Source organism: Ixodes scapularis, unplaced genomic scaffold (genome assembly GCF_016920785.2).
Source record: "Ixodes scapularis isolate PalLabHiFi unplaced genomic scaffold, ASM1692078v2 PGA_scaffold9__187_contigs__length_104089568, whole genome shotgun sequence".
NCBI lineage: Eukaryota > Metazoa > Arthropoda > Arachnida > Ixodida > Ixodidae > Ixodes > Ixodes scapularis.
In genome coordinates, this window is record NW_024609884.1 from 4339919 (window position 1) to 4359132 (window position 19214).

Below are 19214 nucleotides of genomic sequence, written 5' to 3' on the forward strand. Positions count from 1 at the left end.
AGGCCATCCGGCACTCTGAGGTATTCCGTAGCTCCGACGCCGCCCCCCCTTCCATTTCTCACTCCCCGAGATCGGAACGAAGGGACAGTCCGAGCTCCATATATTTGGATGGGACACGAGCTACTACCCGAATGATTGTCGAGGCATTCCCGAGCCCAAATCGAATGCTCATGGCACTGTTCGTGTCCTTCAACCGTTTGATCACCGTGACTAGACGTCATCATGTTCCTTGCGCGTTGCGTGCGAGTGTACGTGGATTGTGCCGCCAGCGTAAGCTTGTGTAAAGTGAGAAACATTCCAACCCAATATCGCTGCACGGCCTCTTTACAGGACTTGGGCAGATCCCGATCGCTGGCAGATTTTTGTTCTTCGGAGAAGAAACCTCGCCGGTCCGACTACCGCCAGGCAGGAAGGCGCGCTCGGAGTGGCACAAAAAAAGCGGTTCTCCGGAGGCAGCGAGACTTCCCGTGGCGCGGGGGTTTTCCTGCTCGCGTCGCCCGCCTTCCTTTTTCCTCCAGACAGCGCGAGATTTCCTCGCCGTCCAGAATGGGACTGCGCTCGCGGCGAATGCGGGCCAGGCGCAAAAAGCGACGCGACGTTAGGAGCGGAGCCAGATATAAAGGCTCTGAGCGGAGCTCATCGACTACGGACAGGGTACAAGCTATTTCTACCGCCGTTACTTTGCGGCTTTTGGAGAGCGATTGGCAAAAATCGTGAGCATACGCAAAAAAAAAAAAAAAATAATAATACAACAAATTATTTTGTGCAATCTGTATTCAGTTTCAAGTTTCGGTGGAGGAACTCAATCCTAAGCCAGTTGATTTTATTTTTTTAATTATTATTATTGTTTGTAAATTGTTTCCTTTGTGAGGCGGTCTGAATGTCAACGGAGCTAACGAAAACAGTCGATGCGCGAATGGGAAAATCCGGCCCTTTTTCTTACAACTGCGAAAGGCCAACGGAAGCCATGTGATGTGGCGGCCGATTTTTTCGTTTACTCTCGTCCCCGGCCACCCTGGTAGGCATATCCGGTATGGGCGAGGAAAAAATAATGAAACATTTCATCCTGCAAATAAAAATAAAAAAAAAAAAAAAATAGAGGGGAGGCAAAACGAGAATGTGCGACTGTTACGCTTATGTCCTAGATGTCTTACATTGGCGTGGAGACGGCAAAACAATGTTTTCGCCTATACTGGAAGTAACGGCAATTTAAGATGGCGGCGCCCTTGTGAAAAAGAACTGCGAGTGCGCAGAAACCAGATTCGCGTCTGCGCACGCGCAACGCCGATGGCAGCGCCACCGCGGTAGCGTGGCGTCGGAGGGTTGATATAAAGACAGATCGCTCGGGCCAGTTATCAATCAATCGTTGTGTCCTATGAGGAGAAAATGACTACGAGGGCACGAAATGACGTAGTCGTGACGGGCATCTCGTCGTCGTTCCTCCTGCCGCGTGTCCTTGGTGGAAGCACCGACGGCACGCTGGCGACAGGCTTTTAAATACGAGTACTTCCTTCTTTCACACCTCGTCGTGGGCGGGACTTGCGACACTACTCCTGCGTTCCGTTTCAAAGTCAGCCGACAAAAAAAAACAAAAAAAAAACACGAAACTTGATTGATGAATAGCTCAAGGCACGTTGCCTTTCCCCAAATCGTATCACTTACTCTAGTCTGTAATAGTGAAAGTTTCGAAACTGCGATCTGAACATTAAACCGCATATTAAAAGTTCGTTAACAATTTTTTTTTTATTCTTTTTAGCATACGATTGTGACGGTTTTTCCAATATCTAACACCAGTCGAGCAGTGAGGACGGTCAACAAACGTTTTGTATATACCTGAGCCGTGATACCAGATAGAAGCATGAGAAACTATAATTCGTGAGTTTCGTTGCACGAAAGATGTTTTAAAGTATTATTTCTTTTTTTCCACGTACTGTTTGTGAGTGGAGCGAGTTGCCCCGCAGCGTGATGGACATTGTCTCCTTCCCTTGATTCTCTAGTGCTATTGATGAACCTTTCTTTGTTTGAATGAACTGTGCGGACTAAGTTGCTTACGCATTTTGCTGTATGTTTACTCCATGCCCTGGCCCTCAAAAGTTGGTCGGCAGTATCTTTAAAATAAATAAATAAAGAAATATAATTCATAATCTAGCATCGAAGTAACCTACCTTCCTTAGTCGGAGCCGACCAAAAAAGCGGGACAGATGTTATCCAATACTACGAAATCTAGAGGCACGCGAAAACACACCGTGCGTTCATCTCGAAACGGCCTGCAAGAGTCGCGATCGAGTTCGGGAATAGCCTCCCAGCCAAGGAAAAAAAGGTGCCAATAGCAACAAGAAGGCACCCGAACCGTTTTTGCCGGACAGCCCAGCAATCATCGGAGAAACGAATCATGTGTACGCCGACGACGACCAAAGCCCCGACGAGCGCGCCAAATTCGAAAGTGTGCCAATTCGCCACGCGCCGAGATGGTGCGCCATCGCGAAAAAACGGCGCGAAACACGTTCGACAGTCAGCCTGGTCAGCTGAGGGACGGGTGCCCCGCGTCGACTCGAGAATGGACGAGGCAGTCGTCCTGCGAGAGCCCTTATAGCTCAGAATCGCTTTCAGAAATCGCCGGTTTGTGGGGCTTGGGTGGTAGTCAACGTTCGTGCACACCCCGAGCGCCGGCCTCACGCTTTCAGGCGTGCCACTCGCGAGTAGTACGTGGAACCGGAGCGCGTTGTCCTGCTGAAAGTCCATCAAGGAACACTGGCGGTCGTCATTGCTTGGACGTGAAGCGCGTGATTGAATCCGAGTGTCACGCCGCCGCGCTCGTTTTTCAATTCGAGCCGAGTCCTCGCCCGTGGCTCAAGCAGCCCCGGTGTCCAATCCATGCTCCGAGTACGTGAGCAAGCAATGGCGGACAGGCGTTGGCGCGGACTTTTGAAAAAGGCTGGACACGGCAGAGTGGTCTGGAAACGAGCGCAAAGCCTCAAAGCGCGCGGCCACCCGAGCGAATAGCGTGTGAGCACAAAGTGGTGCACGCGGAGTACACACGAAGCTGACGGCAGTCGCAGCGTGGCCATTCGGCCGGGAATCCCGGAAGTGAATGAGGTCCATCGGCAGCAGACCGATGGGCGCCTGCTCTCCGTGGGCCCCTGGTTCCAGGGGTTTCCCCAGGAATTGAAATTAACAAAGTGCCTAAACTTTTTTTTTTTCTTTCTTTTTTCTTTGGGGGGGGGGGGGGGGGGGGGGTGCATTGAGAATAGAGAAGTCGTTGCGAATTAAGGGGGTGCTTTCAGAAAAACGTAGGGAGATCACTGCGTGGTTCCGTGATGGACTTTGGCAAAAGTACCGACTGTAAATGCAGAGCAGTCACGAGACGTAGCTTCTTCTGTCGCGTTCAGCTCGAGGGTATGTGGATGAAGACTAAACAGCAAGCTTGATATTTCATCCTGTGAAAATCCCGAGGCACTTTGGGCGGGTGTGCCGGTGTTGCGGAAAGCAAGCATGCCGTCCAGCACGTCCTCTCTGTACACGCCCCAAATACAAACGTTTGTGATCGTTCTTTTTTTTTTTTTAGTTCGTTCTTGACCTTAATTTCGGGGTTTTCGTGAGATCGCAGGTGGAAGTTGAACAGGAGTCGCGGTATGGTTTGTGCTTGTCGTAGGACAGGAACGAACCAAACGTCGTCTCCCGCGTCGGCCGAAGGCGGGCACCGAAATGCGGGTCACGGAGGCGGCCGACGGGGAAGCCGATCCACAAGTACGGCCCGAGGGTCCAGTCGGCGAAACGCATTCCGAGGGGAGGTAGGGCCACAACCCGTCCCGCACACTCGGGCACGGCTGCCTGCGACGCCTCCAAACACTTTTGAGCGCGCGACGCCCGCGACAACGTGCGAACCGGCAGAGACGATGGTCCCCAGAGTGCCCCCGAGCCGAGACGAAGCGGGCCTCGCACGACGCGTCCGGCTTCGTGTCGGCTCGAGGTTTGACGCGGCGCGCGAACTCACCGGCGGTCCTCTTGTTACGCGTCAGCTTGGCGGCTTGGCTGGGCCACGGCTCGGCGGTCGTCGTCGCTTCACGCCCGGGCGTCTTCCATGGCCCGCGGACGGCTGCGGAGTGCAAGTGACGGCTGACTCGCGCGCGCAGGCGGTCCACGGCGGTGCTTCGGAGCGCGTGGCTGACGGCGAGCTGCGTTGACTGTGTGCTTCGGCGGCGACGGCGGTCTCGAGCGCAGACTATGTCCGACGGCTCGCTCGACCATGAGGCGGGAGGGGAATCTGGGTTGTGGAGAGGGAGACCCGTCAAACCGGATGCCGCCGGAGGCCACGGAGATGATCTTTTCCCGAGGCGCTCGCTCTGCGGCTCGCCCCCTTCTCTGATCGGCGGCGCCCGGCCCGGGGTTGCGCGCGAGGCCGGGCCGCGGGGTCCCGGACCTTTTCTGCAGGGGCTCTCCCTTGCGCTGGCACGGAGGCGAAACGGGGCTAGCGACCTCACATCTGAGTAGATATATCCGTTTCCTGTTCGCGGGAAGCACGTGCCATGTGCAAAGATCACATTTGAGAACATGTGCATGCTTCGCTATCAGAAAAAAAAAAAAAAAAAAAAAAAGAATTGGGCCGCGTTGAATTGTCCACATTCGCACACAGCCGAATAACTAACCATAGCGTGACGTCGAGGTACATGTTGACTACCACCTCCAAAAAAGAAAAAAAAAAAAAAAAAAAAAAAACTGTGGCGACGTTAAGGGACCAAAGTGGCAATGCAGGCGAGTTGGTTCATCGTTACAAAATGGAATCAGCGCGCAAACAACGAAGACACAAGGAAGAGAAATTAAGGGACCTTCTATTTACATATTTATACATACTGCTGGCCCGTGCGCCGTGGCAGGGAGGAACAACATATAAGAAAAACGATACAGTTCATACATATTTACAAAATTGGATATAAGACGCGCCCAAAGCACACATGAAAAGAAAAAGTAAACTAAATGCACGTGAAGAAAAAAAAAAGGGACAATCACTTCAACAATAACAATATACTGACCACAATAATCAACACTAATTATTATTATTATTTATTGATACTACTATCTCCTTCGGGAGATGTGGTAGGAGGGGGTGCATTATGTTGTATAAAGGCATACATTTCTAGTCATTTTAGCACACGCGAATAAGGCAATCAATGTCATCATTATACAGTATTGAATAAAAAATTAAAGCAAAACAAAAACAACAACAACAACAAAACAACCTACAAGAAATACCGTCAATCGCAGGAGTTACAGAAACTGCGAAGGTTAGCAATGAGTGATGACTCAGATGAAGCATTTATTATATGACTGGGTAGGGCATTCCAATCATGAATGTTCCTTGGAAAAAATGAGAACTTAAATACATCGACCCTACAGCTGTATTCTTGTAATGATCTACAATTAAAATTTCGCGTGGGGTAATTATGAAGAGCAGGTGAAATATATGTAGAGGTGTCAATATTAAATCGGTTGTTTAGTAGGTCGAGCAAGAATTTTAATCTTTGAAACATGCGTCTATGGGTTAGTGGGCTAATGCTGGAACACACATATAGTTCGGAAACCGGGTATTGTCTCTGAAATTTGTTGTATATGAAACGCAAGCCTTTTCTCTGTATGGATTCAAGTAAATTTATGTTCGTTTTAGTAAACGGGTCCCAGACAACGGACGCATACTCTAATATAGGCAGAACAAACGTTTTATAGGCTGTTAATTTTACATCCGATGAGGTTTGCTTTAAATTTCGCCGGAGTTTAGTTAATGCCTTGCGAACAATATATTTGATATGGGTGTTCCAACGCAGGTCGTTTGAAATGATTACACCGAGGTATTTATAGGAAGTCACTTCGGCTAGGACAGTATTGTTAATGGAATAATTATAAAAAAGAAAACTAGTTTTGCGGGTTATATGCATGCGAACACATTTGTTAACATTTAGTGACATCTGCCACGAGTCACACCAATCGTGGATCTTGGATAAGCAGCTGTTAAGTAATGTCTGGTCACTAACACCATTTACCTCAGTGAAGATAACAACATCGTCCGCGAATAAACGTGCTCGCAAGAAAAATTACATCAACCTGTTTAGAACGATTTAATATTTCAGCAAAATCATGGACGGTTTCAAGTAATTGCGTTGTGGTTGAAAGGCCATGACGAAAACCATGTTGATTCACATTAAAAAAGTTGTGATTTTCTAAATACGCTGCCAAATGTTTAAAAACAACGTGCTCTAAGAGTTTAGAGCAGTAAGGAAGCAGAGAAATCGGCCGGAAGTTCCCAGGCAAGAGATGAGATCCAGATTTGTGAACGGGAACGATCTTGGCAATCTTCCATTCTACAGGAATGACGGACTCCGACAATGATTTTTTTAAATATTAGATAAATATACTTTGAGCACCATTCTGCGTAGCGAACGAGGAACATATTTGGAATGCCGTCGTGACCAGCAGCTTTTTTTGTCGAAAGATTAAGCAACGCTGAAAACAGTCCATCGGGAGAGATAAAAACATCGGGTAACACTGATAGGTTGGGTGACAGGTTTAAACAAGGAATAATGCCGTTATCTGAGGTGAAAACAGATGAAAAATAATCATTGAAACCTTCAGCGATGGCACAGTCATCCGTTAATAATCTGTCCGAAACCATAAGTTTGGAAATGTCTTTTCGAACCGGGGACAAAGACCTCCAAAACGTATCGGGTGATTCCCTAAGGAACGTGTGCAAAGTTATATTGTTATACTTATGTTTTATGAAGGCACGTGCCGTTTACACATTCAAACTGATAACAAAGAAGACAATATAAAAAATACAAAAAACTACAATACAACATTCAAAGAATCACGCCATATAAGCATATTTAACTTAAACGAAAGTGAAACGAGAGAAAATAACACCGAGGCACTATGCTTTTGTTTTAAACACAGTAAAGAAGCCTAACAGCATCCTCAAACATTGAAATATCGTTGTGATTTACAATATGCTCGGGAAGCTTAATCCGACCCTTAATCGTATTTGCAAAAAAAAAAAAAAAAAAAGCTTGAAAACATTAATTCCGGCCATATACGACGTGCAACGCTTTAGAATGATATAGTCTATAGCTGATCTGTTGGTAATGTAAGCTACAATTAACTGGTGGTGTTTTTTTGTTTTTTTTTTAAGTTGATGGATTTTGAGCTACTTATAAAGTCTTAAAGGAGCTGTGCAACGATATTCAATTGGAATGTTTTTCTCTCTACACGAGCTTACTGGCACACCTGGGACTCAAGGATACTCACACGCAACGCCATTGGCCAAGAAACTCCTTTGTTGCGGTGTAATTTCAAGGACAAAAGCGATCATTTTCATTCAATCTCTCCCTTGCAAAATTTGATGACGTAACTCGGGGATCGCAGTACACCCAAGTGACGATATTTGAATGCGGTTCATAGATTGGACCCGAGCATAGCATGGGTACTCGACTTGGGCTCGTGATAATTGCTAGCTCGAGAAGCGTTCGGGTAGTGACCCGTGTCCAATCGCTGCAACGACGACAACAGCCGAGCCATAACAATGTCTGGAACTCAGCGCGTGTCCTGCGCTTTGCCAACCCCAGCGCGTGGCTATGATCAAGACTGGCGGCATATAATCGGCTCCAGATCACGTGGCCGCTTGTTCTGGCTGCGAGTTGAGGGGGTGAACGCTGCTCGTTTTTCTTTAATTTTTTTCTGGGACTTCTATTGCGTGGGGTGAAAAACTAACGCGTGTTTCATAGGTCATTAACGTTAGGGATCCGTTTTAAGCGGTATTTCTGCAGAGTACAAAAATTGTTGCACAGCTCCTTTAAAGAGAACTGGACGCTGAAAGAATCAAACAAGCATTTGGTGCGGACGGCAAATCTGCCATCTCGCAACAACATCAACGATTCCACACATTCCAGAGTCATTTGCAGAGATTCATCCTAGGTCTTGATCGGTCAAGACCGACCAAGAGGAAGAAGTGGGACAGATTGGTCGTCATACCCTGCGTTCACAACTCCGCCCACCGCCTGGGAGCCTTCGCCTCCCGATTCAACATTAACGTTGCGTTTTCCTGCAAAATGCGTTCGAAACAGCTGTGTCAGCGGGTCAACGGTGACGAGAAGGGTTGCACCGTTAGACATGTTAACAAACTCAATTCGTGTGAGGAGAAGAAGGTGTATTCTCTATAATAGAACTTTGAATTGGGCTTGTTGGTTCGTTATGACCTGGAGGACTTAAAAGTACAAAAAACAAAAAAAAGAAACACGGACGAGGTTAGACAGAAACAACACGTATTCTATTCGTTCAGACGGGGAGGTGCGTCAACCACTGGCTTCGAGAGAGCAGCCCTTCGAAGTGTCACTGGCTTTCTTCGGTATCGTATCACCCCATCGTCGTTCACGGCCGCACGTGTCACCATCTTTCGATCAAACTAGAATTATGGGGGACACTAGTGCACATACGGTAGAGCAATCATCAGGTCCGCCCACACTAGCGAGAAAACGCGCGTGGCACGCCGATCACGGGAAGTAACAAAAAGTGGCCGTAGCACAGTCAGCGCCACGAGCGCGTGCAGAGACACGCCCTTTATCTTCCCGCTCAACCGATTTTGCGGAACGCGTTTTCAACGCGATCGGCCCGCCGCGCGCGTTTTCTCGCTAATGTGAGCGGCCCTATCGAATCATTCACCGTGAACACAGCCCAAAAGAGCGTCTCCGCGCCTTCACGACTTCTTTCTAAAACTGAAATTGTATTATTGACTCCAGAACTGGCTTAGTTGCATGTTCATTCTCCACCCCCATCTAGCAACATAGTTGTTACGGTAAATAGTTCTTGCTGTCCTTCTTGATTTTTTCCCCCTTTTTTTTTCTTTCTTTGTTTCTTTCTTTCTTGAGTTCTTTCTTCCTTTCTTGCGTTCCTTTTTTTCTTATAGACCTTTTCACCCTCCGACGCATGGGCGCTGCCATCTTGGAATCAAGTGGCGAAGTCGATGTACGCGTGTTTTTCGTCGTGTTTCACCGCGATATTTTGCCTGCGAAGTGTCGCGTATGTGCACAACTTCTGCACTTGATTTAATAACAGTTTTTGACTATTTTCACCGTCGGCGTACCGGATACGTGTGAGGAAAGGAATCAGCGTCAGCACTGGCGCACATTGAGTTTGTAGATGACTTTAAGACACACGAGGGTTGAGAGGACAATTATTTATAACAGCGCAAATTTGCTTAAGTGATAGTGGCGTAATAAGGAAAGCAAGGTATATTTTTGATCACGCATTTAGGATGTTAAAGAAGAAAGCAAATACAGTCAACGCAAGGGACTACTATGTGTGTTTCTTGAAAGCGTGCTCTGCCTTATCCAAAATAGTTACTTTTGATTATATGGGGAATCGTTTTTGCGGTAATAAACATTCGCTTCATCCGTTTATTTATGCATTTAAAGAAACTATATACATTATGCTGCATCCCATGTCTGCAGTAATTAAATTTTCTTAAGATATCCAATTCAATTAATTTCTTTATGCACAAAGAGTTAAACTCCCCGGGTGAAAAAAAAAAGTGTCAAAGACAGGTTGTGAGTGCGTGAGAAAAGCTCCTGAGGCACGCCATATGTGACGCCGAAAAGAAGCCATCTGCATGGAAATCACTCGAGTGCAGCGTTGTCGATACCCCATTTACTCTCGACGCCGCTGAAAGCGACGTCGAGAGTTGAAAGTCATGGGTCGACGCCGCATCTGTTAAAACAGATAAAGATCTGTCTACACAAATTCATGAAGTGGTGCCTGGCATGCGAAGTTTGCCAAGCTTGTTGGAAGTCAATTTGTTTGCGCTATGCAATTTTATTTAGCAAATTATACAGAAGACAGACGTCAGATTTCACTTGACGGGTTTGTACCTTATCTCATATTCTAATTACGTTGTAAGGAAACGTCCGTATAACAGAGTCTCCTAAGGTCAACATCGTGAAATGCTGCTAATGAATGCTTTGGCAGGGTCAACAGTTACAAAAATTTCCTACTCGGCCTACAGATGGACCATCGAAACATCTCTCCAGTAGTTGATTTCTTATATGCGTAATTAAACGGAGATTTCCCAGTCGGAAATTTTCACAAAACGTTGGTGTCGTCAAAAATCGAACAGTGAGCACTGAACTTGCGAGTTCATCTGTTCTCTGCGATTCAGAACATTGTTAGTCAAGTTGTCGACTTCCTTTTTCACTGTGCCTCCACGCATTCGTCTCTTCATTAGTTATTCCTATGGAAGCTAGTGTCAGCCGGTACTTCCAGGACGGCCGTAGCCATCGGTAATCCTCCTCCGACATCATTTCACTCGTTTCGCTGCCGAACTTGGCCGAACGACGAACATGGTCAGACGAAGGTGTTCGTAAAAACGTCCACAATTTAGGCTCATAACCACGCAGGTCGTTCTCAGGGTGGCTCATTACCACTGTATTATTGGTTCTGTACCACAAGGGATAAATTTACATCCCCAAACTAAGCGAAAACTATATAACACGCCAACATAGCCGCGAGCCCGCTGAAACCGAAACCAACCAAATTGAAGACCCCTTATTTATTTATTTATTTATTGTTCATACCCTCAAGCGCCGAAGCATTGTAGAGGGGAGGGGCAAAGCAAACAAAAATAAAACAAACTGACAAAACAAAACAAAACAAAAAAAAAAAAAAACATTCGGCAAGAAATTCAAATATCAAAAACACACTTCCATTGGCAAAAGCAGTAAGCAATATCTGTTACGGACAAAATAAACAAAATAAAATGACTCATGTTGGCTCACCAAACAGAAATGTAGACAAAGATTGGCGAAAAAGAAAATAATCAGGTATAGTTGCGATATCTGCTGGAAGGTGGTTCCAGTCGTTTGATGTATGCGGGATAAATGAATAAAAAAAAGTTTGTTTGGCAACGCGTTAATCCAACTTTATTCGGATGGTCCAGACGGGAAGAGTAATAGTTAGGCAATGTAAAGAAATGGTCTCGCAGCGACTGATGATGGTACACTTTATGAAACAGGCAAAGTCGAAAAAACTTTCTGCGCAATGACAAAGAGGGTAACAACAAACTGGACTTCATTGATGATATGCTAGCTGTTCGATTATAATTAGACAGAATGAAACGAACGGCGTTATTTTGAATTAATTCGAGAGCTTTATGCAGAAAGGCGTGGTTAGGGTCCCAAATAGAGGCTGCGTATTCCAATTTTGACCGTACAAGAGTGTTATAAAGAAGAAGTTTTAAGTTAACTGGGGCACCGCTTGAGTCACCGCCCTCTGTTCGCCGGTCAAGTTCAGATGAAAAGGCCTTTACGCTCCCTCTGCCCACATCCCTTTCTCTCTTTCCCTTTTCTTTTTACCGACGGGTCCATTTAGCGCTCTCTGGGCGGCACCATTTTGTTCGACAGCAGCGCCCTCTCCATACATCCGGGAAATTCAGCGGGTTCGGCCGGGCAAAACGAGAGAGAGGGCACGCGCCCGACTCCACTAGCAGACGACAAACCGGAAGGTTGCCATTCTCCATCTTTGGGCTGTACCGGCGGGCTGTACGGAACATCGAACCCTTGCTCGTGGCTGCCGCTGCCGTGGCTGCCTACTCCAAAATCAGCCTAGAGCTCTCTGTTGTTCTATTTCGGTAAATGATCAACTAGCATATCTTTTTTTCCGTTATTTAAATAGCAGTTGAGTCAGCCGGCAGTACTACCCTCAACTACTGCGTGTATTGCGGCAGGAGAGCACGTTTTTATTTATTATTTCAGACTTCCACTCGTGGTCGCTAAAGGCCTACACCAGTACGAACTTTGTATAGTAAAAAAGGTACAGCAACCGGATTTACTTTTCGCCGGAAAGACCGGCCAATCTGACACAGTTTTCCCTTTTTTTTTAATTTGCACGCAGGTAACAGCGCAATTGGACTCTGTTAGTCTTTTTTTATCTAGCATGGTATTACACGATAACTGGCATACCAAAATCTGCGTATCTGCGCTTGAAATTTCCAAAATGGCGCGATTTTAAACAGAGTTTGTACGCCAGCCGGATGCTAGGTACAGCCCACTCGGCGGAGCAGACGAGATGCGGGTGAGTGGGGGAGGTCATTTTTTTCTCTTTTTACCCTCTCTGCTATGGCCCTAATGGAACGGTCTATAAAGAATGCCTTTGGAATCATTATGTTGTTGCGAGATGAAAGATTGGTCCGTCCCAAACGTGCGTTTTATTCTTTCAGCGTCAGTTATCGTTAAACCAACACGGTCCTCAGATCTCTTCGCTGAAGGAAGTGCAGCAAAAACTGTCGGAAGATTGCTAAAACCAAGACCCGACTCGGCAACCACTGCGGGAAGCTCGGCGTGTATCTTCGGCGTGTATCTTCGGCGCGTACCTTCGGCGCCTGGGGGTGCCCATCGCTGATGCCTTGCCGTTCACGAAGTAGCTGAACGCGTTTACGGATTAGTATTTTTTAAAGTCGTTCTCACGTAAATGGACCAGACGAGTCGAGGAGGTAATCCTGAAGATGCGCCCACGGTACCTTTGGCAGATTTGTCATTTCTATAAGGATAAAGTGCTCTTTCTCTTCACCCAAGGGAACAGGAAGGGATCCCGTATAAGTAAATTTCGGGAAGTACCGCAGTTAGTCCTCGGCGGCGAGACTTTTTAACTATGCGCTACATACTGAGGGTCCTCAAAGACAAGCAAAAACAGTAGCCGACCGGACGTGACATGCTCCCCCTGGACGTTCGGCCATTATTATTATTTTTTTGTTTATTTCCGCACACCCTGCATAAACGGCTCTGGGATGGATGGATGGATGAATACGGCTGAGCCCTTTGGATCGGGCGGTAGCTTACACCACCTTGCCATTTTGTTTTACCATTTAAGCTTAGAATATTTAGATGTGAAATCGATATTCACTCCGCAGTACAAAGAAAGTGAGGCTATGAAACCCCCTTGCCATCAGTGAATAAGAAAATACCTAGTTTTCTCTCGATTTCTGCCACCATTCACTTAATCTTTGCTTGGTAATCTCTACAGTCTTGAAATCCACTCTCCCTTCGCTGTCTCTAAAACCCAATGACTTTATTAAATCTATGTTGTCTTCGGTAGGCATAGGGTGAAGCCCTTTACAGTAGAGTATCAAGTGCTCAGCCGTCTCGTCCTCCTCTCCACAAGCAGTGCACACTGTATCCATTTCCTGGTACTTCACTCTGTATGTTCTGGTTCGCAGAACACCCGTCCTCGCCTCAAACAGCAATGAGCTTCCCCTAGAATTGTCATAAATGCTTTCTTTGGCAATAACTGTTTTGTTTTTTTCTATAGCTTTCCAGAGCCGTCTTTGTCTGCATTCCCTCTAGCCACCGATCTCTTTCTGCGGCCTTAACTTTCTTCTTAACTGAAACCTGCTCTTTCGTAACTCCACTATAGCCTAAAAGCTTTCCTCTTAATTTCCTAGTGCGCTGTCTCCACTTTGTGTCTACACTCCTCATGTATAAATAGCTGAAAACCTTTCGTGCCCATTGCTCCCCATTCATTTGCCTCAACCTATCCTCAAATTCTATCTTGCTCACCGCTTCCCTGCTTTCAAATGACGCCCATCCCATGTCTCCTTGTACTCCCTGGTTTGGAGTTTTGCAATGTGTCCCCAAAGCCAGTCTACCCACTCCGCGCTGTTTTATTTCTAGTCTCGCATGCACTTGGGATTTCATGCATAGCACTGCGTTTCCAAAAGTCAAGCCAGGCACCATGACCCCTTTCCAAATCTCTCTCACCACCTCATACCTGTTGTAATTCCAAAGTGCTCTATTTTTCATCACAGCTGCATTTCTGTTGCCCTTACCTATTATATACGTTTCATGCTCTCTGAGATATTCTGCACCATCACATATCCATACTTTTAGATACTTGTATTTACTAGCTCTCTCAACTGTAATATTCTGTAGCTTCAGCCTCAACTTCATCCTCGTTAAAAATCATGACTGCTGATTTTTTGCTACTGAATTCTAAACCTAATTCCTCTCCTTCCCTACCACAGATGCTCATTAATTCCTGCAACTCTGTCCTGTTGTTAGCCATTAGTACGATATCATCCGCATACATCAATCCCGGTAAGGATTGCTGAAGTTTTTGGCCTAGCTTGCTGTAAGAAAGGTTGAATCCAAGCCCACTCTTTTCTAGTCTATCCTCCAATCCTCTCAGATACAACATAAACAGCAAAGGCGATAACGGGCACCCCTGCCTAAGGCCTCGTCTTAACTCTATTTTCCCTGTCGCCTTTCCTTCCCATGTTATAATCACCTTGTTATCTTTGTAAATGTTCCTTAATAGTGCTGTTAGTCCTTCATCTAGGTTTAAGCTCTCCATTATGTCCCACAGGTTCCTTTGGTTCACATTGTCATAGGCACCCTTGATATCCCTATACACTGTGTCATAGAAAATAAATTGTCCTCCAACCTTCTTTGTTTCCGAAACCCGTTCTGTAACTCGCCCAGTATGCCCTCGCAATCTACCCATTCCTCCAGTATGTTCTTTACAATCTGCATTACCAACCTGTAAATAACTGGTGTCACGGTTATGGGACGATAATTCCTAATATCAGACTTATCTCCCTTTCCCTTATATATCATACTCATCCTACTAAGCCTCCATTCATCTGGAATATTTCCTTTTGTTATCATGGTACCCACTACCTCCCTTAGTTTTTCCTTAGATTTAGGACCCAAATTCTTCACCAGCTTGATTAGGATACCATCTGTGCCTGTCGACGTGCCACTAGGGACTCTTTGTTCCGCCTTTCCCCATTCTCTTTGTCCAAAATCCGCGATGTCACAAACTGAACTGCTACTTCCTTCGGTTCTCCTACCTTCCACATGTACCCGTTCCCGAAATTTCTCCTCCATCACTGCTCCTATATATTGTATCGCATCATCTCCCTATAATTGATCTCCCTGATGCGAGAGTATGAACCTCTGTCTAGCTTGCGTCGTTTCACCGAGTGAGTTCAAGTGCTCGCAAAACTTCTTGGCAGCGTTTCTATCTTTCTTACTTACATTAATCATCCATTCCTCACCCTTTCTCTGAACTTTCGCATTGATCAAACTGGATGCCTCTCGGCGACATGTTATAAAATTGTCCCATTTTCTTTTTACTTCCGTTTCGGACTCCCCACTACGCTTGGAATACCTGTGTTCTCTAGAGGCTTCCTGACGTTTTTGTATCGCTTGCTTCACCTCTTTGTCCCACCAGCTTTTCGGTCTATGTCCTTGCTTCCCCTTTCGTTTACTCTGAACTTTGTCTAGTTCCAGAGTAAAAAGCCTAGTTAGGCCCTCATAGGTCCAATCTGTATACCGCTGCCCTGAAACTGCTGCCTCTATTCTTTCAACAACTATTTCCAACTCTTTGTCGCTGCAGAACGTTTGCTTTGAATTATGTTGTCTAGTTTCAGCATTTACTTCTCTGGCAAAATTCAGCTTAATACGTTTGTGATCACTACCAAGACTTTTGGAACCTTCTTCATCTATTTTCATTACTTGTAACTTACCATATATTTTGTGTGACATGAGTACGTAATCTATAGTTGAATGTAGATTGCCAGTTTCCCAAGTTATGTGCCCGTCACACTTCTGACTGGTATTACATAAAACTAAGTCATGTTTTTCCACCAGTTCTAGTAATATGCTTCCAGTTGAGTCCGTATACCCATCCAGACCCTCAATATGGGCATTCATGTCTCCCATAATAATTATTTCGGAGCCTTCCCCTAGTTCACTAATGTCTCTTGATATGCAATCAATAATTTTTCTGTTTTCCTCTTTAGCACCTGTCCCTGTCCATAAGTAAACAACTCCAAGGACTGTTGATTCCCCAGCGACTTTTCCTTTCAGCCACAAATGTTCGGCGCACTCCTTTCTGATCCTTTGAAAGTTCATATTCTTCTTAATAAATGCTCCAATTCCACCTCCCTTCCTCGCTCCCTCCATTCTGGGTGCCGCGTATCGAAGAGCCATCTGGTGGCGCCGCTTGCAACGAAGGCGAAAAGAGGACTCTATCTGACAGCTGCAACGCGCATGACCACCCTTAGACTGCTTGCGAACGCCCTAAAAGTAGGGTGCTATAGTCGGTGACAGGTCAAGAACGAAGTGAATGCTCCTTCCACCTCTTTCCGAGCGAACGCTGGAGAGGAGGCGACCTCCTCTCCTCCGTTCGCTCTGCGAAAGTGGATAACGGGGGGAGGAGCTTCCATCACCGACTACAGTGATCTTGGCAGCCCCCTAGGGATACTTTTTACAAGCAACAAGGACCACCTGCAGTTCCCAGGTGCACAGAAAAGGCCAATACCGACGCAGGAAATCACGCGCGAGGGCACGCTGTTGGCTGCTCCACCGGTTACGAAGGTTACAAGTATATTGCTTTGTTCTCGTCAATGTGTCGTGTAAATCGTACTATATCCAAGTTCAAGGTATCTCCAGTAAAAAGCGTTGGTACCGGCAATAAGCATTCGACGCATTCGCTAAAACATCCCCCGCTACATCCTTCAAAAATGGCGTTCGCCTCACCGTAGAACCCTTTTCCCCACCCTTCTCACACCATTAAAAAATCAAAGGTGTTTCATACAACAGATTAAAAACGGTGTATAACTCAAAATAAGTTCACGGAAAGGGTGTAACCATGGTTGAAGGTCTCTGGAACTGTCTTTTTTACACTCTTAAAGGAGCGGTGCAACGATATTCAAATGGAATGCTTTTCACTTTACACGGGCTTACTGGCACTAGTGGGACTCAAGGATACTCGCACGCAACGCCACTGCCCAAGAAACTTCTTTGTTGCGGCGTAATTTCAAGGACAAAAGCAATCATTTTCATTTAATCTCTCCTTTGCAAAATTTGATGACGTAACTTGGGGATCGCATTACACCTCAATGACGATATTTGAATGCGGTTCATTGATTGGACCCGAGCATTGCGTGGGAACTCGATTTGGGCTCGGGATACTAGACAGTTTTAGTATAGCGTTGCTGGATAGTACGTACGCAATACGCAATAGCATAGCGTACGATAAAAATGACCAGCTCGGACCGAATTTAGTTGTGCGTTACGTTTTCGAGTGAATACCGCGCGCATGATCTTGGTTAAATTTGCTAGAGCTGTAGAATTCCGCGTGCTTATAGCGCAACCATGCTCCTGGAAAGAAATATTGAAAATGAAAACGTGTCCAATCATTTTATTTCAGATTAATCCAAGTCACAGCTGCCTCGTCAAGCGCGCTTTTCTGCGGGGTACAGAGGCTAGGAGTACGAGTGCGTAGCCAAATTCGATCGCGGAGCCTCCGTCAGCCGTCCCGTGGAAACGGCACCTTTTATCAATGCTATCGCGGAATGAAATTCATGACCCTGATGTCCAGTGCATAGCGAGAACTTCGGCGATTTCTTTTAGAGTCGTTCGTCCGTCGGCGATGAACTGTGCGAATAGGCTTAGTGTTGAGCAGATCGTAGCGTCGACACACACTGCGAGCGGCGAACATTTCCACTGTGCACTCCTTCAGCTGCAGGGCGATCTGATTCGGCCGCGGTAGGTCCCAGAAAGAATCGCCGACATGAACACCACGCTATTTCACGTAACACAGAACTTCGAAAACACCACGTCGCCCTTGCTGCGCCAGTCGAGGCAACCGCCATCTTGAAACTGGCGCTCTCGTTGGGTCCGAGATCTCTCGAGAGCGTTCCGCAAGGCCCGCTAGCCAGCAACGCGAAATCCCCAGCGTTGCGTGCGTACGCAATACGCTAGCCCTTCTATTGCGTTCTGCGCATGCGCACTCACGACCCGCAATCTCCTTGCGTACGCAAAGCTATAGCGTACGGTCCACTAAAACTGTCTAATGACTAACTCGAGAAGCATTCGGGTAGTGGCCCGTGTCCAATCGCTGCAACGACGACAATAGCCGAGCCATAGCAATGTCTGGAACCCAGCGCGTGTCCTGTGCTTTGTCAACCCCTGCGCGAGGATATGATCAACATTGGCGGCATATAATCGGCTCCAGATCACGTGGCCGCTTGTTCTGGCTGCGAGTTGAGGGGGTGAACGCTGCTCGTTTTTCTTTAATTTTTTTTCTGGGGCTTCTATTGCGTGGGGTGAAAAACGAACACGTATTTCATAGCTCATTAACGTCAGGGATCCGTTCTGAGCGGTATTTGCGCAAAGTACAAAAATTGTTGCATCGCCCTTTTAAGGGCGTAATATTTCCGAGTGTGTATAAGAGCGAGTGCCCGTTTCCAAGCAGAAAGATAACGAGCAGCAATTTGAGCTCGTCGCTTCCAAAGGGGAGGCGACGAAAGACAAAGGGGACAAAGGAAGGGATGGAAATGAGTCTACGAAACCGAAACTATAAATTTAGCCGTCGGGTCATCGTGGCGTCAGAGGGCTCGCAATAATGACATGCGCAGCGTGGAGGCCAGGGGCGAGAAAGTGCTTTCTTTAAACAAAAGGACATGACCGAGCTGCAGGAAGTTTCGCAGCTTCAGTGAATCGTTTTCCTCTGGTGCCACGAAGGCGTGGGACGCCATCGGGGAAAATTCTCTTCTTTTCTCCGGGCAGGCTTAAGCTGGCACGACTGGCCGCTGTGTGCCGACGGATTACGCAAAGCCGATGGCAGGATCTCCAATAGACCGACACGCGGGATTGACGTCACGGCGCTGCGGCGGCGCTGCGATCGCGCCGGAGACTGGGAGTGTGGGCAAAAGGGCGCACGTTTCGCATGGGCGTCATAGCATTTCAGCATTGCGCGAAGCTGTGTTGCCGTTAATCTCACCGAAATGTACAAGAGAAATAGCGGAGTGAGGTCCTACAAGTTCTCGACAGACTCTGAAAGGCATAGAAGGTGGATAATATCCGCGGATTGAAAAATATAGTCGCCTCACGCGAGACCGTTTGTGCGGCAAGCACTTTCTTGGCGGCAAGTGCGGCTTCCATTTCAATCTCCGTCCCGAGGCTTGCTTATGTGCAGGGAAACCGTCGTCTGATAGAGACCACTCGGATTTTGTTCCCACGGTGTTCGCGCACAAAGCACCGGCCAAGTGCTCGTCGGAGGCTCGCTACGCCCGTGCTACCCAGCAGAAGGGGATCGGCGACAGAACGGCAGTGTTGTAGGCGTTACCGAAAAAAAGTAACGAAATACATTACTCGTTACTTGCAAATCAAAGGTAC

General features: G+C 46.8%; 2 protein-coding genes across 2 annotated transcripts in view; both read right to left on the reverse strand.

Annotated features, from left to right (window-relative positions):
- The window catches only part of LOC8028781 (nucleoside diphosphate-linked moiety X motif 19), a 30115-nt gene extending 25850 nt beyond the window's left edge, over positions 1-4265 (reverse strand). The window contains exon 1 of the mRNA XM_029986930.4: positions 3995-4265. The gene's annotated coding sequence lies outside the window, so the exon portion shown is untranslated. The remainder of the gene's footprint in view (positions 1-3994) is intronic.
- Positions 4266-5223: 958 nt separating this feature from the next.
- On the reverse strand, positions 5224-7900 carry LOC120849094. Its single transcript, XM_042287221.1, has 4 exons — positions 7870-7900; positions 5601-5758; positions 5549-5553; positions 5224-5394 (listed from the first exon to the last, which is right to left on the reverse strand). The coding sequence occupies exons 1-4, from the start codon at positions 7898-7900 to the stop codon at positions 5253-5255; spliced, it is 336 nt and encodes a 111-aa protein (XP_042143155.1). The 3' UTR covers positions 5224-5252.
- Positions 7901-19214: the final 11314 nt, after the last annotated feature.

What these genes read in the sequence shown, in the direction of transcription:
- LOC120849094 (XM_042287221.1), bottom strand. Translation starts at nt 7,900, where the DNA reads ATGGCAGATTTGCCGTCCGCACCAAATGCTT. An exon ending in GCCGTCCGCACCAAATGCTT is followed by an intron (nt 5,759 to 7,869) that starts GTTTGATTCTTT and finishes AACTCCGGCGAA; the next exon opens with ATTTAAAGCAAACCTCATCG.